General features: G+C 37.0%; 1 protein-coding gene across 1 annotated transcript; it reads left to right on the top strand.

Moving 5' to 3' along the window:
• The first annotated feature begins 1111 nt into the window (after window positions 1-1111).
• Window positions 1112-13660, top strand: LOC125825999 (protein FRIGIDA-ESSENTIAL 1-like). Its single transcript, XM_049505291.1, has 8 exons — window positions 1112-1398; window positions 1733-1894; window positions 2052-2153; window positions 10683-10850; window positions 10955-11156; window positions 11305-11525; window positions 11631-13009; window positions 13106-13660. The coding sequence occupies exons 1-8, from the start codon at window positions 1134-1136 to the stop codon at window positions 13133-13135; spliced, it is 2529 nt and encodes an 842-aa protein (XP_049361248.1). The 5' UTR covers window positions 1112-1133; the 3' UTR covers window positions 13136-13660.
• Window positions 13661-16733: the final 3073 nt, after the last annotated feature.

Below are 16733 nucleotides of genomic sequence, written 5' to 3'. Positions count from 1 at the left end.
ACTAAAAATTCGTAAGACAAGTTTTGAACTATATTTTTATTTTATAATATTTAAATTAGATAACTGTACTTCTCTGAAAATTTTCCCAATAATATAACCATATAGTAATAGTTTGGGAAAATTGTACATAATGACAAACTATTAGTAATTCAAATTAAATGGTATAACCACACTTTGATTTAATTGTGTCCTGTAGCAAACTGTTTGCCTGCCGCCACTCTCCCTCAGACTCTCGCTCGCCACTCTCCTCTCTCGCTCACTCCCTCTGTGCTCGCCTCTCTCGCTTTATACAACAAAATTGTATAAATTGTGTTTATGTTTGTATAAAGCGAGAGAAAATTGTATATACACATACAAATACATATATATTCGTCTTATACACTTATAATTATATAATAAAAATATTTCCCTACCTAATTCTCTTTTGCCTTTTTTTCTTTCTCGTTTTATACAACATAATTGTATAAATTGCGTTTCTCTTTGTATAAAGCGCGAGAAAATTGTATATACACATGCAAATACATATATATTCATTCTATACACTTATAATTATACAATAAAAATATTCCCCTGCCCAGTTTTATGTTTGTATAATGTATAATTTATGTTTGTATAAAACGAAAGAGAGAGCGATTTTTGATATACAAATATTTTTGTCAATGATTTATACAAACGAGAGGCTAACAACAATTTATACAAATGGTCTGCCAACGAAATTATACAAATCTGAAGAGGAGCCAACGAATTATACAATTACTTCTTTTTGTATATATGTATAGCGAAATAGACAACTTTCAATTGTATATATAGCGTGTATATGTATAGCGAATTATACATATATATTTGCCATGAAACGCAAGTATGCAAATTTTGCTATAGCATACAAATATAATTTTTTTGTTTGCTATATGTAAAAGTTGCTTTAATAACATTGTTTTTCTTTTTCTTTGTGGCAACCAATATATTTTTTTTGGCAAGTCAAAAAATTAAATATAAATATTTAGAAAATCTTTTTAATGATAACAAGAAGCTTTTAAAGAATTTTGCAGTGAACCTCCCATCACTCGGCGTCACTGTACCGCTTCCGTCCGCCGCGAACCACCGTGCCCATCGCCTCTTTCTTACCGGCCCCGATGCCTTCTTCCGGTGCGGCGGTTGATCCATCTATCAAGAGTTCATCATCGATACCTAATCCAGAGGTTGAAGAGGATGAAGACGAGGAATACGAAGAAATTGAGGTTGAAGAGGAGATTGAAGTTGAAGAAGAAATAGAGGTAGAAGAAGAAGAGGTAGAAGAAATGGAGGTAGAAGAAGAGGTAGAGGAGGAGGAGGAGGAGGAGGAGGAGGAAGAAGTAGGAGGCGAAGGATCAATTTCACCGAATGTAGATGATCAAAAAGGTTGGTGCTTTGTGTTATCAACTCAGTATGCTGATATCTAAGTTGTTGATCATTCTTATTTGAAGAATTAAAAGGTCAAAAACACACCTAAGTATTTTGATTTGTTGAGTTTCATACATGAACCATACCAAAATGTTCAAGTGAGGTGTGTGTTCGATAATCATTTGGTGATAGTTTAGTTAGGAAACTCACACACCCTATGATTCAGGTATAAAACTAAAAAAATAAGAATTGTTTTTGATCCTTCACTCTTATTTAAAATAACACATGTGTATCTACTTTCGTGCTATTTTTAATTGTCTGTATGCTCTTTGCTTGCCTGCTATTTCATCAGAAGAGGTAGAGGAGGAGGAGGAGGAAGAGGAGGAGGAGGAGGAGGAGGAGGAAGAAGAAGAAGAAGAAGAAGAAGAAGAAGTGGAGGAGGAGGAGGAAAAGGGAGAGGAAGAAGAAGTACAAGGTGAAGGATCAATTCCAATGAATGTAGATGGTAAAAAAGGTTAGTGCTTTGTGTTACCAATTCTAGTATGCTGATATTAAGTTGTTAGTCATTATTATGTGAATTTCTTTTTAGATACAATACTTGGGTATCTACTTTTTTGCTATTTTTAATTGTACTTATGTGTCTTTGTATTGCTTGCCTGCTATTTCATTAGAAGAGGTAGAAGAGGAGGAGGAGGAGGAGGAAGAAGAGGAAATACAAGGTGAAGAAGAAAAAGGTCAAGGATCAAGTCTACTCAATGTAGATGATCAAAAAGGTTAGTTCTTTTGTATTATCAACTCTAGGATGCTGATACTTGGTTCTTAATCATTATTATGTGTTTTTTTTTTTTTGGAAATAATACTTGGGTGTCTACTCTCTTGCTATCTTTAATTGTCTTGTCACTTTTGCTTGCTTGCTATTATGTCGAGTAACTTTCATTGTTTGTCTGGTTGTTTTTCATGCCAAATCATTGTCATTTTGTGAGAAGAAATTGAACATTAATTGACTTAGGGAGAAAAGTGCGTCTGCTACTTTTAAGTCTTATTGGGATTTCTATTTACGCTCTCATGCAAGCTTTTATTTTTCATGCCTTTTCCTTTTTGATTTGTGTCCGTTTTTAGGGTGTGTGTGTATGTGTGAGTGTGCGCCTGAAGGAGACTTAGAGAGCCAATGACAAAAAAACATTCAATAAGAGTATGCATTATTTTCCTTTTTAAAGAAACAAATCAATTTACATTTAAAACTTGCCTTTCTTGTGATTTGCCTCGGATCTACTATTGTCGTTTTATTCAATGCTATTACCCATCACATATTTCTCCATTTGCTTCTCTACAAGGCTTCAATCTTTTATCGTTATCTACTTTGTTTCCTCCGTTTGTTCTTTTTTGTCATATTCCTGATAACTTATCCAATTACAATTTTAATTGCCGATGCATCTATTTATTTTCTTGAAACTGGTACATGTATTCCTCAGCATACCTCCATACCCCGTATACTAGCCACCTCCAAAAGTGTGCTTACATAGACAACTAATTACAAAAAAGCCTAGAAAATCCACCATCTGTATTTCATCTACTATACATTGTTCTGTACACCAAAAACATAAAGTAGGAATGTTGTTACTTTCTAAAAAAATAAAATAAAGTAGAAATGTATTTCCCTCTGATCTTCCTTTGCAAATTCTCTCATTCCTCTCCTTCCATATGGTCCACCATATGCAAGCTGTGACAATTTTCCACCATCTCTTCTGGCTTTTGCTCCCTCCCCTTTTGATCTAGCAGTTCAATAGATTAGCAGTGTACTCTGGCGTTGTCTGGCTTTCCCAGCCAAGGTAATGAATAGGGACCAGACTTGGGAAGTTACCTTGCAGTGGAGGAAGATGTGGTTGTTTGTTTCATTGGCTCCTTACTAAGAGGGCATATGGATGCTAAGCAGTGTTATGAAAGGCACTTGCCTTTCGCCTTTGGTGACAAGGCGAGGCGAGGGGTCATCGCCTAGTTCCAGCAAGGCAAGGCGACTTCAGCGCACCACGGCGAAGGTGACGTGGCAATGCAATAGGCGTCACCTTTTTTTTTTTTTTTGATCATTTAATTATCTGATTTGATAATTAAAAGCCAAAATTAGGGTTTTTTTTGGGGGTATTTTTGCAAACTTCACCTTCGCAAGACTGCTCCTCCTCTTCTCCTTAGATTTCGCAAGTTGCGCGACCCCTGGAGACCTCTGTCTTCGCGAATCGTGACTGCTGCTCAGGTACGACTGTAGGAGCCCTTTTTTTCTTCTTCTTCAGAGTTCAATTCTTCTCTTTTTCTCTTCTAGTTCTTCTCTAGTCTCTACTCTGTTTTTCAGTACTGAGACTATGCTCTGATTTTCAGTGGTTGTGGTAGTGACTAGTGAACTCCCTCTGTTTTAGTGGTAGTGAACTGAGTGCTCTATGTTGTAGTGCTCTGCTCACCACAATCTGCATTATGCAATTTGCCTATATTTTTTTTAATAAAATAATCTTTCTATAATTACTTTTCCCCTACTTAATGTAGTTTTATACTAATTAATATAATATTTATTTGTCCATAAATAGTGAATTTGGACTTTTAGTATCTACTATTAGTTTTTGAATTGAAATATTTGCTAATATATGTTATTGCTATTAAGATTTTGGATATTTATATATGCAATTAAAATTTTAAATTTTTGGTATTAATTGGCGCCTTAATTCAAAAAGGAGAGCGCCTTGCCTCATGGCGAGGCAGGCCCTTGTTGCCTTTTGTTGTCTTTCGCCGTCTAAATCACTGATGCTAAGTGATATTTCCTTTTCTGTAATGCCTTATGGGTGAGACATGTCTTTCTTACTACCTGCCAGGAGAAGCATGGCACCTACTAAGGTGCCACGCTTTTTCAAGTAGCTTTCCAGGGTTCTCTATCTCTCCCTGTCATCTTTAGAAGGCCTATCTTGTAGACTCTGTTGCAATTTCCCATTAGCGTTGGGACTCCATTTGATGATATCAGGCACATTGATAGTCCCTGTAAAGATTCCTATTCTGCCAAGTAGAGCAATTACTCTTTAAACCTCCCAATCAATCAAAAACCTCCCTAAGCTATCTAGATGTTCTCTACCATTGCCAACTTAAAAGGTGATACCCTTCCTCGGGTTGGGCAAGAATAACCTGATTGTCCTTCATAGTCCAACTTCATAGGTGTCAATGGACTCATAAGTGCACAGTGCACTACTGCCCATTTTGTCCATACTTCTATTGTATTACATTCTTCCATAAGGCTGGTCTATCTTTAGCATATCTCCACAACCATTTCTTAAGTAGACTGTTGTTTTGGAGCTTTAGGTTTCTAACCCCATACCTCCCTACTCCTTACTCTGTTGCACCATGTTCCATTTCACCCAATTGAAATCTTTATGTTCCCTTTTGCCATGCCATATGAAGTTTCTTCTCAATTTGTCTAGAACTTGGAGTACTTTGGCAGGCATATGAAAGAGAAGAAATCACATAGGTTGGTAACGAGTCAAGAGTACAATGGTTGAAAAGTGGAGGCAAGAACACAAAGTTCTTCCATCGGATGGCTAATTACCACGAAAGATACAATCCATTGACTTATTAGAGGTAGAAGGTCAAGTCATCACTGAGCTGGAAGCAATCAAGAGTGCCATTCAAAGCTACTACCAAAACTTGTATGAAGAAACTGAAGAGTGGAGACCTGATCTCAATATACATGGTGCAAAAATCATTTCATTAGAAGATCAGATGTGGCTACAGAGGAACTTTGATAAGGAAGAAGTATGGGAGAGCATCAAGTCATGTGCAATTGATATGGCACCTGGCCCAGATTGTTTCAATATGAATTTCTTTTATATGTTCTGGGAGGTAGTTAAGGGTGACATCATGGGTACAATTTATTATTTCCATGAGCACCAAGCATTTGAAAGAAGTTTGAATGCTACACACATTGCCCTTATCCCTAAAAGAGCAGGAGCAATGGAACTAAGGGACTTTAGGCCCGTTAGTCTGATTTCAAGAGTGTACAAAATAATTGCAAAAGTACTAGATGAAAGACTAAAAAAAGTAGTGGAGAGACTGGTCAACAAACATCAAATGGATTTTGTGGAAGGAAGACAGATTATGAATGTTGCCTTAATAGCTAATGAATATATAGATACAAGGATCAGGGGTGAGGTAGTTGGCTTGATGTGCAAATTAGATATTGATAGGGCCTATGACTGTGTGAATTGGGGCTATCTACTGAGTGTTTTGAAACAGATGCGTTTTGGGGAAAGATGGCTGAAGTGGATTAGTTTTTGTATTAAAACTATCAGGTTCTCTATTTTAGTGAATGGAGAACCTACTAGTTTTTTTCCCGAAAGAGAACTAAGAAAGGGGATCCTTTATCTCCTTTCCCGTTCATACTTGCAATGGAAGGACTTAGCAACATGATGAGAGTAGCAATTCGTAACAATTGGTTGAGGGGTTTTCAGAATTGCAGAGGGTGATCTAGAGATATTTCATCTGCTATATGCAGATGACACTATCATTTTTTGTGAAACTGTAGTGGAGCAAGCTAGCTATATTAGAGTCATGCTGGTGGTTTTTGAAGCCATCTCTGGTCTAAAGGTGAATTGGAGGAAAAACAATATTTTCCCTATTAAAGAGTCACAAACATTCAAGTCTCTTCTCCTTCTCAAAATATTCAACTATCTTGCAAGTGTGCTTGGATGTGGTGTGGATACTTTACCCAATGAGTACTTAGGCATGCCTTTAGGCAGGAAGTTCAAAGAGATAGAAATATGAGATAGAATTATAGAGAAGTCTGAAAGCAGACTAGCCCAATGGAAGTCACAATACTTATCTTTAGGGGGAAGGGTCACATTGATTAATTCAGTGTTGGATTCCTTGCCCACCTATATAATTTCTTTGTTTCTCATCCCGGACAATGTGGTGGAAACTGAACAAATTAAGAAGAAATTTTTGCGGAGAAGGAATAAAAGAGGGGTTATAATCTGGTAAAATGGGAAGTGACTCAATCTAGCAAAGGCCAAAAGAGGACTAGGAATAAGGAATCTGAGGACCCAAAACAATAGCCTTTTGATGACGTGGCTTTGAAGATTTTGTGAAGAAGAGTCCTCTCTTTGGAAGCAAGCAATTATTCATTAGTATGGGCATACCAACTCTTTGTGCTCAAATGAGGTAAATACTACATATGGGGTGGGTGTTTGGAGGGCAATCATGAAATTCCCTTCTAAATCTCAAGTCCCAAAAAATATCCCCTATCTTCCTAATATGTTGAACTGTCAAGTCTATTTGGCAAGATGTTTTCTACAAACTTGGGAATTCATCTTTCATAATCACGTCCTCAAAATTTTACCCTCCTCCTATTTCCGACATTGAATGAGATATTTTCCCGAAAATTATCTTGCCCATTCAAGATATCTCCACAACCCACAACCGAATGGCAAAATGATAACTCTAGTTCTCCAATCCCCTCCATAACCTCATTTTAATCTACTATCACCCCCCTCCACTATGCTTGTACCTCCACCTCAAACCTCCACAACCATTTACCCAATAAAATTGTTAAAAACCTTTAAATCTTCAACTCCCAATTCTCCCTTTTTTTTGAGGAGATGTGACTGTCTCCCAACGCACCAAATGAAACTCTCTTGCCCATCCTCCGCATCCCATACAAAATTTCTCTGAATCTTTTCCTACTTTTCAGTGACCGAAGTTGGAGCAAGGAACAAAGACAAGTAGTAAGTGGGGATGCTCAGCTCCTAATAAGCATTTCTTTCTGCCTTTGGACAAATATCTTTTTTGCCACCCTACTAGTCTCTTCTCAATCCTCTGAAGAATCGAATTCCACACCGTTTGATTCTTGTTCGTAGCGCCTAAAGGTACTCCAAGATAGGTAGTTGGAAGGGCCCCAACCCTACAATTCAAAACTAGAGCGAGTGATCCAAGTTATTCACCTTCGCAACTGGAATAATCTCACACTTCCTCAAATTAATTTTGAGGCCTGATACCATTTGAAACCAAGTAAGGACTTGGCCTAGGTAATCCAATCGGGTCTCACTACATCACACATAAATCAAGGTATCATCCACAAATAACAAATGAGACACTGAAACGGTCCCTAAAATTTCAACCACAACATTTAAATCCTTCAAATTATCCCTAGAACACTTCTATTCATCATCGTTATCTAAGTTTCTGTAACAAAAATAAACTTCGGTGGTAGGGGATCCCCTTGTCTCAAACCCCTTGAGCTCACAAAAAACTGCACATTATTACTATTTACCATGACAAAAATCTCACCGAAGAGATGCAAAAATGAATCCATTTCCTCCACTTCTCCCGAAACCCAATTTGTAGCATAATAAAATCTAGAGATCTCCAATTCATATGATCGTAAGCCTTTTCAATGTCAAATTTGCATAACACAACCTCCAAAATTTGTCTACCTTTCACAAAAGCATTTTGCGAAGTAGAGACGGTCTCGTCCAACACCTTCTTAGTGTAATGGAAAGCACCTTAGAAATGATCCTATAGATGCTTCCCACCAGACTGATAGGTCTATAGTCCTTCATGTTCGATGCTCCAACCGTTTGGAGATGATGACTATGAATGAACCATTCATACTTTTCTTGAATTCACCTCTATCTTGGAACATGACAATTGTATCCATCACATTGGTTTTGACCGTTTTCTAGCACCGCTGGAAAAACGCCAAGAGAAACCATCAGGACCAAGCACTCGTGTATTCATGTCTCATGCACATGCACTAGTGGTGGTATCAAATGGTTGAAGAGGCTACAAAGAATTGTTGTAAGATACAATAAACAAGTTATATTTAACGCATTGGGAGGTGGTATCACATCTCTTAAAAGGTTTGGTGTGCTCAAGTGACGGATCTCTTGGAAAGTGTCCTTGGAGGTTCATATATTGGATATAGACTCTGTGGAGGGCAAGTGATAACACATGACAACAAGAATGAGGCCGGGTGGCTAGAAACATTTTATTACCCTATGGATTTGGACTATGGGGATATATCATGAAGAGAGATGAAGTTTAGCGATCACATCACTTTTAAAGTTGGCAGTGAAGTAGTTCAGATTTTGGAAGGATAGGTGGTGTGATGATGATATTATGATAATTTCCTTTCTGACTATCAACAACATTTTGGCCAAAAGGATATGATGACTCATGAGGTTTACAAGGCAGGACATAAGATGACATATTTATTGGGATTTGAAGTTCAGGAAAAATCCACAAGATTGGGAGAGATAAATTCCAAAACTTGATGAAATGTTTTGTAAACAAAACATCACACAGTTGGAAGAAGGCACTTAGGAATTGGGATGGAAGGTGGTATTGTTCTAGCCTTCTAGGTGAAATTCCTAGTACCACAGGTTACCTAAAAGAGAGGATACAGGTTTGGGGACCTCTTTGTTTTGATTTTTAGTGAGCCAAGGGAGGTTTATTCACTTTTTTTACTGGCTGTAAGGACTAAGGAGGGTATTTGTTTGAGACAGGTAAGGCAGTAAGGAGGGTATTCTGATCGCCGAAAATCTTACTGGAAAAACAGCTATGTTACTAATGCTTTATGCAAACGATTGACAAGAATTAGAGCACTGCCTGTCACAAGTTAGTTGTGGTACTTCCATAGGGTGGATGGTGCTGAACCTCTTTGGTATATCATAGTTGATGCCTACCTACTATTTAGGATGTAATGCTCTATTAAACTTTCAGAAGAAAGAGAAGAAGATGCACAGGGATGCTCTTCCTTTGACCCATGTGGGTACTTTGGAGATTGAGTAGGATAGACTTTTCTGTTTTTTGTGAATTATTGGTGTACGCACAAGGTCACCTTTAGTTTAGCTGAATTCCTATCTTGGTTTTCACATGACCTCAGTAAAATAATTAATTTATAAAAGAATTTCAGAATATAAGAAAGGAGTCTTAAAGCATGGACCAGTGGCGGATCCAGGATTTAGAGTCCGTGGGTGCCAAATAGACTTATCGATTAAATTAATTTTATATTTGATTAAAGTATTTGTCTTTTCGATATATATCATAAATCAATCAATAAAATGTAAATAATAAGATATTACACTTTTATTGAGTATTTAATCAAATAAAAGAAAAGTCAAAGGAGTAATAATGTAATTAATTTAATTTAAGTCAATAACAATTATAAAAAAATAAAAATAAAAATTGTGCCAGTGCTTGGAGCCTTTTTTTTTTCCTTAAAAAACGTCTGCATCAAATTTCTCAAAAAAATAGGTACAAATGGGATTCGAACCCACAACATCAGCCTTCTAAAGTTGCCCTCCTACCATGGCACCACAAGACAATTTTGTTCTGTGGGTGGCACGCTTTATATTTATATAAATATTATATATATACACCTATGTATATATAGAGTTTCTGTCGAAGTTCGGGGGTGGCGTGGCACCCCCAAACCTCTGCATAGATCCGCCACTGGCATGGACATAGACATGATCAGGCACAACTTGAGAATAAAGACACATTTTAAATTAGGGAACATGATACCATTAGTACAATATTTTTGTGTAATTTAAACATATAGCTTGGAATTGATATTTAATAAATAACAAATCATGAAGACATTATTTCATCTTAGCAATGTTATAAGGTGGCATACTTCTCATAAAGATTTAGGGGTGACCAAACAATCTAATATAGGAAACAATCTGCACATTTTGTATGAATTCAGGAAGGCTGATGTGTAAGTCAAGGATACAAGTCTGAGGAGAAAACGGGATCTTCATCAAAAAATAAAAAAGGTACATGATAGTGTCTGACGTGTGTCCTCATGTGTGTTATTTGTATTGGTGTTTAGCCCATACAGTCCAGATATATTACTATATTTGGGTCTTCTCATACAAAGGTCGATTCCATTGTTTTTAACATGTTATTAATATTAATATCACTCAACAACACCTTACCCAGATTAATATCACTTATCTGCAGAATTCAGTAGAAATTTCTTTCAACTTTACATGTGCATTGAACAGTCTTGATCTCAAGATGTAGGGTTGATCCAGGAAAAAAAGAGTCTAGAATCTTCTTAAAGTGCTTCTTTTGTGTTTTGTGCTGATGTTCTCGTTCTGGGATGCACTAAGTTTCCTGTGTCCTTGGGCGATCTGTTAGGATTACACAACCTCTTTTTCTGTTTAGACTGACTTCATCATGGAGGTTCTGCCACAGAGAGCTTGCTTGTGTTTTATGGTGGAGACATTTACATTGGCAAGAGTCTTTATTGATATATTTCTTCCTTGTAGATGGTATCCAAGTTCTGGAACCTTTGGCGCTTGAACACCTGTTAAGATCAGACTTTTCTTCTCAACAAGAACTTGTAGCAAATTTACCACAGCATACCCCTTTGATTGAGGGTGCTAATGAGAGTTGCAGAATTTCTGATTCAGATGGAACAAGGGAGAGGATAGATGGTGAGAACTTGTATTATATCATATGGGAACAGTGGGTAGTTTTGAAGGAAAGATTGTATATGGTATTCTGTAGACTCACAGAGATCCATTTGGAGCTCTTGCAGGAAAAAGAACCTACATAGATTCTGATGTTCAAGCTTCTGGATTTGAGGATGGTGAAACAAATACTGAGAGAATTCAGCGTTCTGGTCAAGAACTGGATGCTGAAACATTGACTGATGTTTCTGGCAAGGTGGCTATTGGTGTTCAGTTTACTGATGGAGGTGATCAAGAAGCTATGGACGATTTAAAGCAAACATCACCAAGGTTTTAGTTATACTGCCGATTCCTTGTTCGGTATTTTTTGTTGTAGTTGGAAGTTGCGGGTTTATGCTGCTTTTGAATGTCTCTTATTGGAAGTTCTTTTCCATATAGTTTTAGTAGAACCAAGTTTGATAGTATCTAGTCTTTCCAGGTTGGATGTTCTCAAGACAAGGCAAAGAAGTTCGTCCCCTGCTGCTGATTCTAGGGGCGAAAGCAAAAGATTAGCAATGAGATGTGAGTTTTTTGCCAGGGGTTGGTGCATCAAAGGGAACTCTTGTAGATTTCTTCATATAAAGGATCATGTGACTAGCCATGATAAGGATGGTGGTCTAGATGATACAATGATAAAAAGCAAACTTGCAGATGACAAAGGTAATCCTGAACCGTAGTCCTTTAGGGTTTTGTTAACTTGTACTTTACTTTGATATTGTGAAACCTTGCTTAACTAATTGGGACGAGGTTCCTTATTACCTTTAGGTTTGGAAGAGAGTGGCAAAAGATCAGTGCTGGATGGTTCTTCTGATTCAGTACAATCAGCAGTTCAATCTGGAGAAAATCTGAAATTGAGAGGTGACGAGGAATTGCATATGCGTACAGATGGACCTTCGTCCACCCCAGACTTCAGAAGAGAGAGTCTTGGATGTAAACCGTACTTGGCTGGTTATAGCACCTCTTCTTCACCATTACTCAAAGATGGCTTCTTACATAAGAATATCCTCCATGATGGAAAGCTCAACTCAGTCCTGTTGTCTGACAGTTACCAAAATACAGTAGTTTCCCCTTACACCTCAGGTTTGGATGATATGAATCATAAGAGGAACCGGTCTGTGTTTGAAAAACATGGTTTGCGAGTCTTTAATGACTCTGTAGATAGGTTGTCTCATCATTGTTCTTCTTCGCGGAACATAGATGCCCTTGATGATCAGAAGCTTTTGGATTGTAGCCAAGAGTATTCTTCTTCTAGATCCACCTCTTTGCATCATAAGTCTTCAGCATTTCCTAGTTCCAAAACTGAACTTTCTCGGATTGATTTATCATGGGACACACGATACTTATCTGATTATAGAACTATGGCGCCTTTTGACAATTGGGAGCCATCTGTTCCTTTTCGACCATCATTCTTGCTTAGTCAAATGATCGGATGTCCTGAAAGTCTATATGATCCTATTCGTGATAGTATTGATCAAAGTAATGTAGGAGATGGACCCTCAAAATTGTCTTCCTCTGCAAAAGGAGGGCCTGTAGTAACCAAGCATATGCAGGCAAATGCTGATCCAGTTTCAACAGGAACCTTGGGTCCAGAACAGAGCTCCAATAAAGTTCCAATTTCTGGTAATATCTACCATAGAGATATATTGCCTGACAACCTGTCCGAGAAAGATATGTCTACTAATGAAACAGATACAGCAGATACAGCAGTTGCTCATCAGGAAATCAATACCTCTTCAAAAGAAGAGAAGTATTCAAGATCTGCAAACCTCAGAGGTGCCACAAAAGCAGATAAACAATTATCTACTGAACTACCGCGCACCAGGACCAGAAAAAAGACACAATCAGAGTCTGAGAAGCTCAGACACGGAACTGAAATTGATATTGACCGGAAGACAGACAGATCTGTGAACAAAGAGTCTAGAGTTATGAAGCATTTTCATGCTGCTCTTGTAGAATTTGTTAAAGAACTATTAAGGCCAACTTGGAGTGAAGGTCTCATGAGTAAGGATGCTTACAAGATGATAGTCAAGAAGACAATTGATAAAGTTGTCAACTCTTTGCACCCCAATCAGATTCCTGGTACGGCTGAATCAATCAGACAGTATCTTGATTTATCTCAGCAAAAACTTGCTAAGCTCATTGAGGTCAGACATGCTTCGAAAATAATACCTATGCTGTAAAGAGTTCAGTCCATGTGAAGTCTGTTCATTCCTAATTTGACAAGTTATTTGTGTTTGCAGGCGTATGTGGAAAAATATGGAAAATCGTGATAACATTAAATGAGCTTTGGTCAGCATAAGGGGTGCGTGGATATATATGGAAAATCTTGAATCTATTAAATCAGTTATGCTAAGCATATTGCCAACAATAGTGAATTGGTAAAGCACAATTTTGTGAGCCTAATTTGATACTTCTAGGGGTTAGAATGAAGACTTCGAAACCATTTATTTTGTGTACGGATTTTGTCTGTTTAGCTAGGAACTTTTCTGCTACCTTTATGGGTTGGAAGAATTTTTCTGTTGTGTTTACTGAGTTGTAGCACTTGTGTCCATGACTGAAGTCAACTATCATATATCTCATTGGGGTTATAGCAATGGCAGTTCCTAAATAGGTTTTTGTGATTCATGTTGTTAAGAGTATTGAGTGTTGTTAGTTTAGAATATTAAAATTGTTTAAGGTTTTAAGCTAAATGTTGTCCGGGTCGTACAAATATTATATTTATATGTGTTTGGCACCTACAAATAGGCGTCATTTATTGATCAAATTATCAAGTCATCAATATATCTGCTCCTTTTCTCTTATTCTCTGATCACATTGGTTTCAATAACTTCTGTTTTCATTCTTCTGGCACACAAAGAGTATCATGGTCTATTCCACTGGCTTATGGATTTTACTTTGAGATGGTTTCAACCTAAGAAAATACACTAAAATATGTAAAAAGAAAACTTACCTTCTGCCTATGGCACTAATCAATATCTAAATAGTACTTCTCTAATGGGGACTTGGGCCAGTGAAAAGGTTATCTGAATTTGGTTGTACATAACTTACGAAAATGTAATATGATGTAGATAGATTTTTTAGATTTTTTCAGTTACCTCTCAGGCTACAGTAGGTATGAACTGAGTTTTTGGAAGGTTCCTGGATATGGAAATTTCAAAAAAACTTGCAAGGATCCTGATGTAATCACTGCACAATCTTTGTGCTTTGTTTGTTTATAAAATGCCCATTTATCAGAAATGAAAATGTAGAGAACTTATAGTACTTCTTTGTATTTGCATATAATTTTGGTTTTAGATGAGTTTGATTGGAGAAACATGATTCATGAGGATTCATATAGCCGGCCCCAACTGGTTTGGGATTGAGGTGTATTAGTACATGTTGTAGTGGGAATTAGGGTGGTTCGAAATCGGATCGAAGCCGATAACCCGAACCAAAAAAAAGTTATTCGTTCATCGGTAATGGGTTATTGGTTAGCAATTTTGGTAATGGTTTTGATTTTTTTATTATCGGGGTATCAATTCTTAACTGTTTGAAGCTTTTTCTTAACGGGTTAACCGATAACCCGATAGTAAATTAAATAATTATATTTATACCATTTGGTATATAAAGTCCTTGACTTAGAGTTTAGTTTCATACTTTTATTTTAGGTTGTCTCAAACTTTCGGTTATTCTACAACGTGACAGTGTTTGCTTTTGAGCAAGATGCATTCTGGCAACTCATGTGCATGGTTCATTTAGTTTGTCACCTTGTTTCTAAGTGATTTTCCATAATTTATTTTGTGTCAAATCTTAACGGTTAAATAGTAAACAGTAACAAAACTTACTGATAACGATCAATAACCGATAAGCCAATATCTTTTTTTTTTGAGAAGGTAACATTTGTGGGTTGCACTGACACCATATTTACAGCAGAAAAAAAAAGACATATAGCTGACTCTAATTCTAACAAGTTCCTAGGATGTCTATAATTGAGTCAGTGTCTTCTAAGTATATTTGTTTACACCAGAAACAAAAAAGTCTAATGTAGTTTAGTTTGATCATCTGTAGATCCCAATTTTTGCTCTCAAAACATCTTGAATTCCTTTCCTTTCCTTTCATATTGTCCAGCAGATACAAGCCGGGACAATCCTCCATCTGTCTTTGTCAGCAGCTTCTACTCCTGCTTCCTCCCAGCTATATAGCAAATGAGTTATTTTGTTAGGCATGACCCAACTAATACCCCTAAGGCTAACAAAAATTCTCCACAACTGAGTAGTTGTCCTGCACTGTAGAAACAGATGGCTAACTGTCTCAACCTGTTCACCACAAAGGTAACATCTGGAACACAAGGAGAATTTCCTCTTCTTGAGGTTCTCTTGTGTCAAAACAGCCTCTCTTGCCAATAACCAAGTAAAACAGACAACTTTGAAGGGGATTTTGATCTTCCATATATGCTTCCATGGCCAATGTTGTCTTTGTAGATTTCCTTGGTTCAAAAACTTGTAAGCAGAGGTCACCCTGAAACTACCTTTGCTATCCAACTTTCACCTAAGTCAGTCTCTTTCTTCACTAGTCCCTTTAAATTCCTCCAACATTCTGAAGAACTTAATGACTGAATCAATTTCCCAGTCATTGAAGTTCCTCCGATAAGCCAATATCTTAACGGTTCTATAATGGTTTAGCATGTCTACAAATTAATAACCGATAAGTCAAACCGATTAACTTCAAAACCGAACTGAACCGAACCGACCGATACGCAATTCTAGTGGGAATAGTTTGACACTTTCTGTATGTTGATGTTATCAAAGGCTAAAAGCGAAAAAAATTCCCACTATAGTTGCGTTGTTGTTGGAGCTTTAAGTGCTAACCAAAAACGATGTTCAACTTCAAGGCTTAAATGCGCCTCAATTGAGCCTTCATTAACACCCATTCTGATATTGAGTAAAAAGTGTTTTGACATTTTGTCTTTTTGTATTTGACTGCGTAACTATGTATACACAAATTGATGGATCTTATAACATTTGGCTAGGCGTTCCTACATTGTTGAGTGAGGAATCTGTTGAGACCATAGCCATATGCTTAGGCTTTGACTTATGAATTTGGAAATTATCTATGATGTAGTGCCAAAAAGAGAAACAAGAGAGGAAGTATCGGAGAAATAGACAGAAATAGCGATTGGAGAAGGAAGTATAGAGAAAATGAATAAGAAAGAAATGGAGAGATATCAATTTATCAAATATTATTTAAGTTAAGTGTATAGCAAACAAATTTTGTAAGTATCCTATATATAAAGTATGAACTCTGAATTTGGAATTCCTAAAATAAAGAAATTTCTATCTATAACTAGGAGGTAAAAACACCAATAGATAAAATCTTATTTCTCGCTAAAAGACGAGAGAAAATCTCATCTTGCTACATGTTCAAGGTGCTATATGTCAAGAGGCTGAAGTAAACAGCCATTTATTTCTGCATTGCAAGATAGCTACAAATTTGTGGAACATGTTCGTTTGTATACTCGGGGTTAATTGGACAATACCCAGAACCACTTTTGAGGTACTAACACACTGGCAAGGAATTGGGAAGAGAGTATCAAAGGAAGATTGATGGAAAAATGTCCCTGCTTGCATCTGGTGGACAGTATGAAAGAAAGGAATGAGAGGTGCTTTGAAGGGAGGGTTAGCAGCTCCCAGATGGTCAAGATGAGATGTCGTAGTCTTTTGTATTTTTGGTGTAAGCAAGATTTAGTGGGGGAAGTAGATAGTTTAGTGGAGTTTATAGGCCAATTGTGAATTTTTGAAAATTTGTTTTTGGATTTGAGAATATGGCACCCCCGTAAATCCCTACTCATTAATTTCTTGATGAGTTCTTTTGTGTGAATACAAAGTTACC

The sequence above is a fragment of the Solanum verrucosum genome, unplaced genomic scaffold, assembly GCF_900185275.1.
Source record: "Solanum verrucosum unplaced genomic scaffold, falcon-dt-bn FXZP01000161.1, whole genome shotgun sequence".
Taxonomy (NCBI): domain Eukaryota; kingdom Viridiplantae; phylum Streptophyta; class Magnoliopsida; order Solanales; family Solanaceae; genus Solanum; species Solanum verrucosum.
Note: the sequence above shows the minus strand (reverse complement) of the source record. Positions and strands in the feature narration are given on the sequence as shown.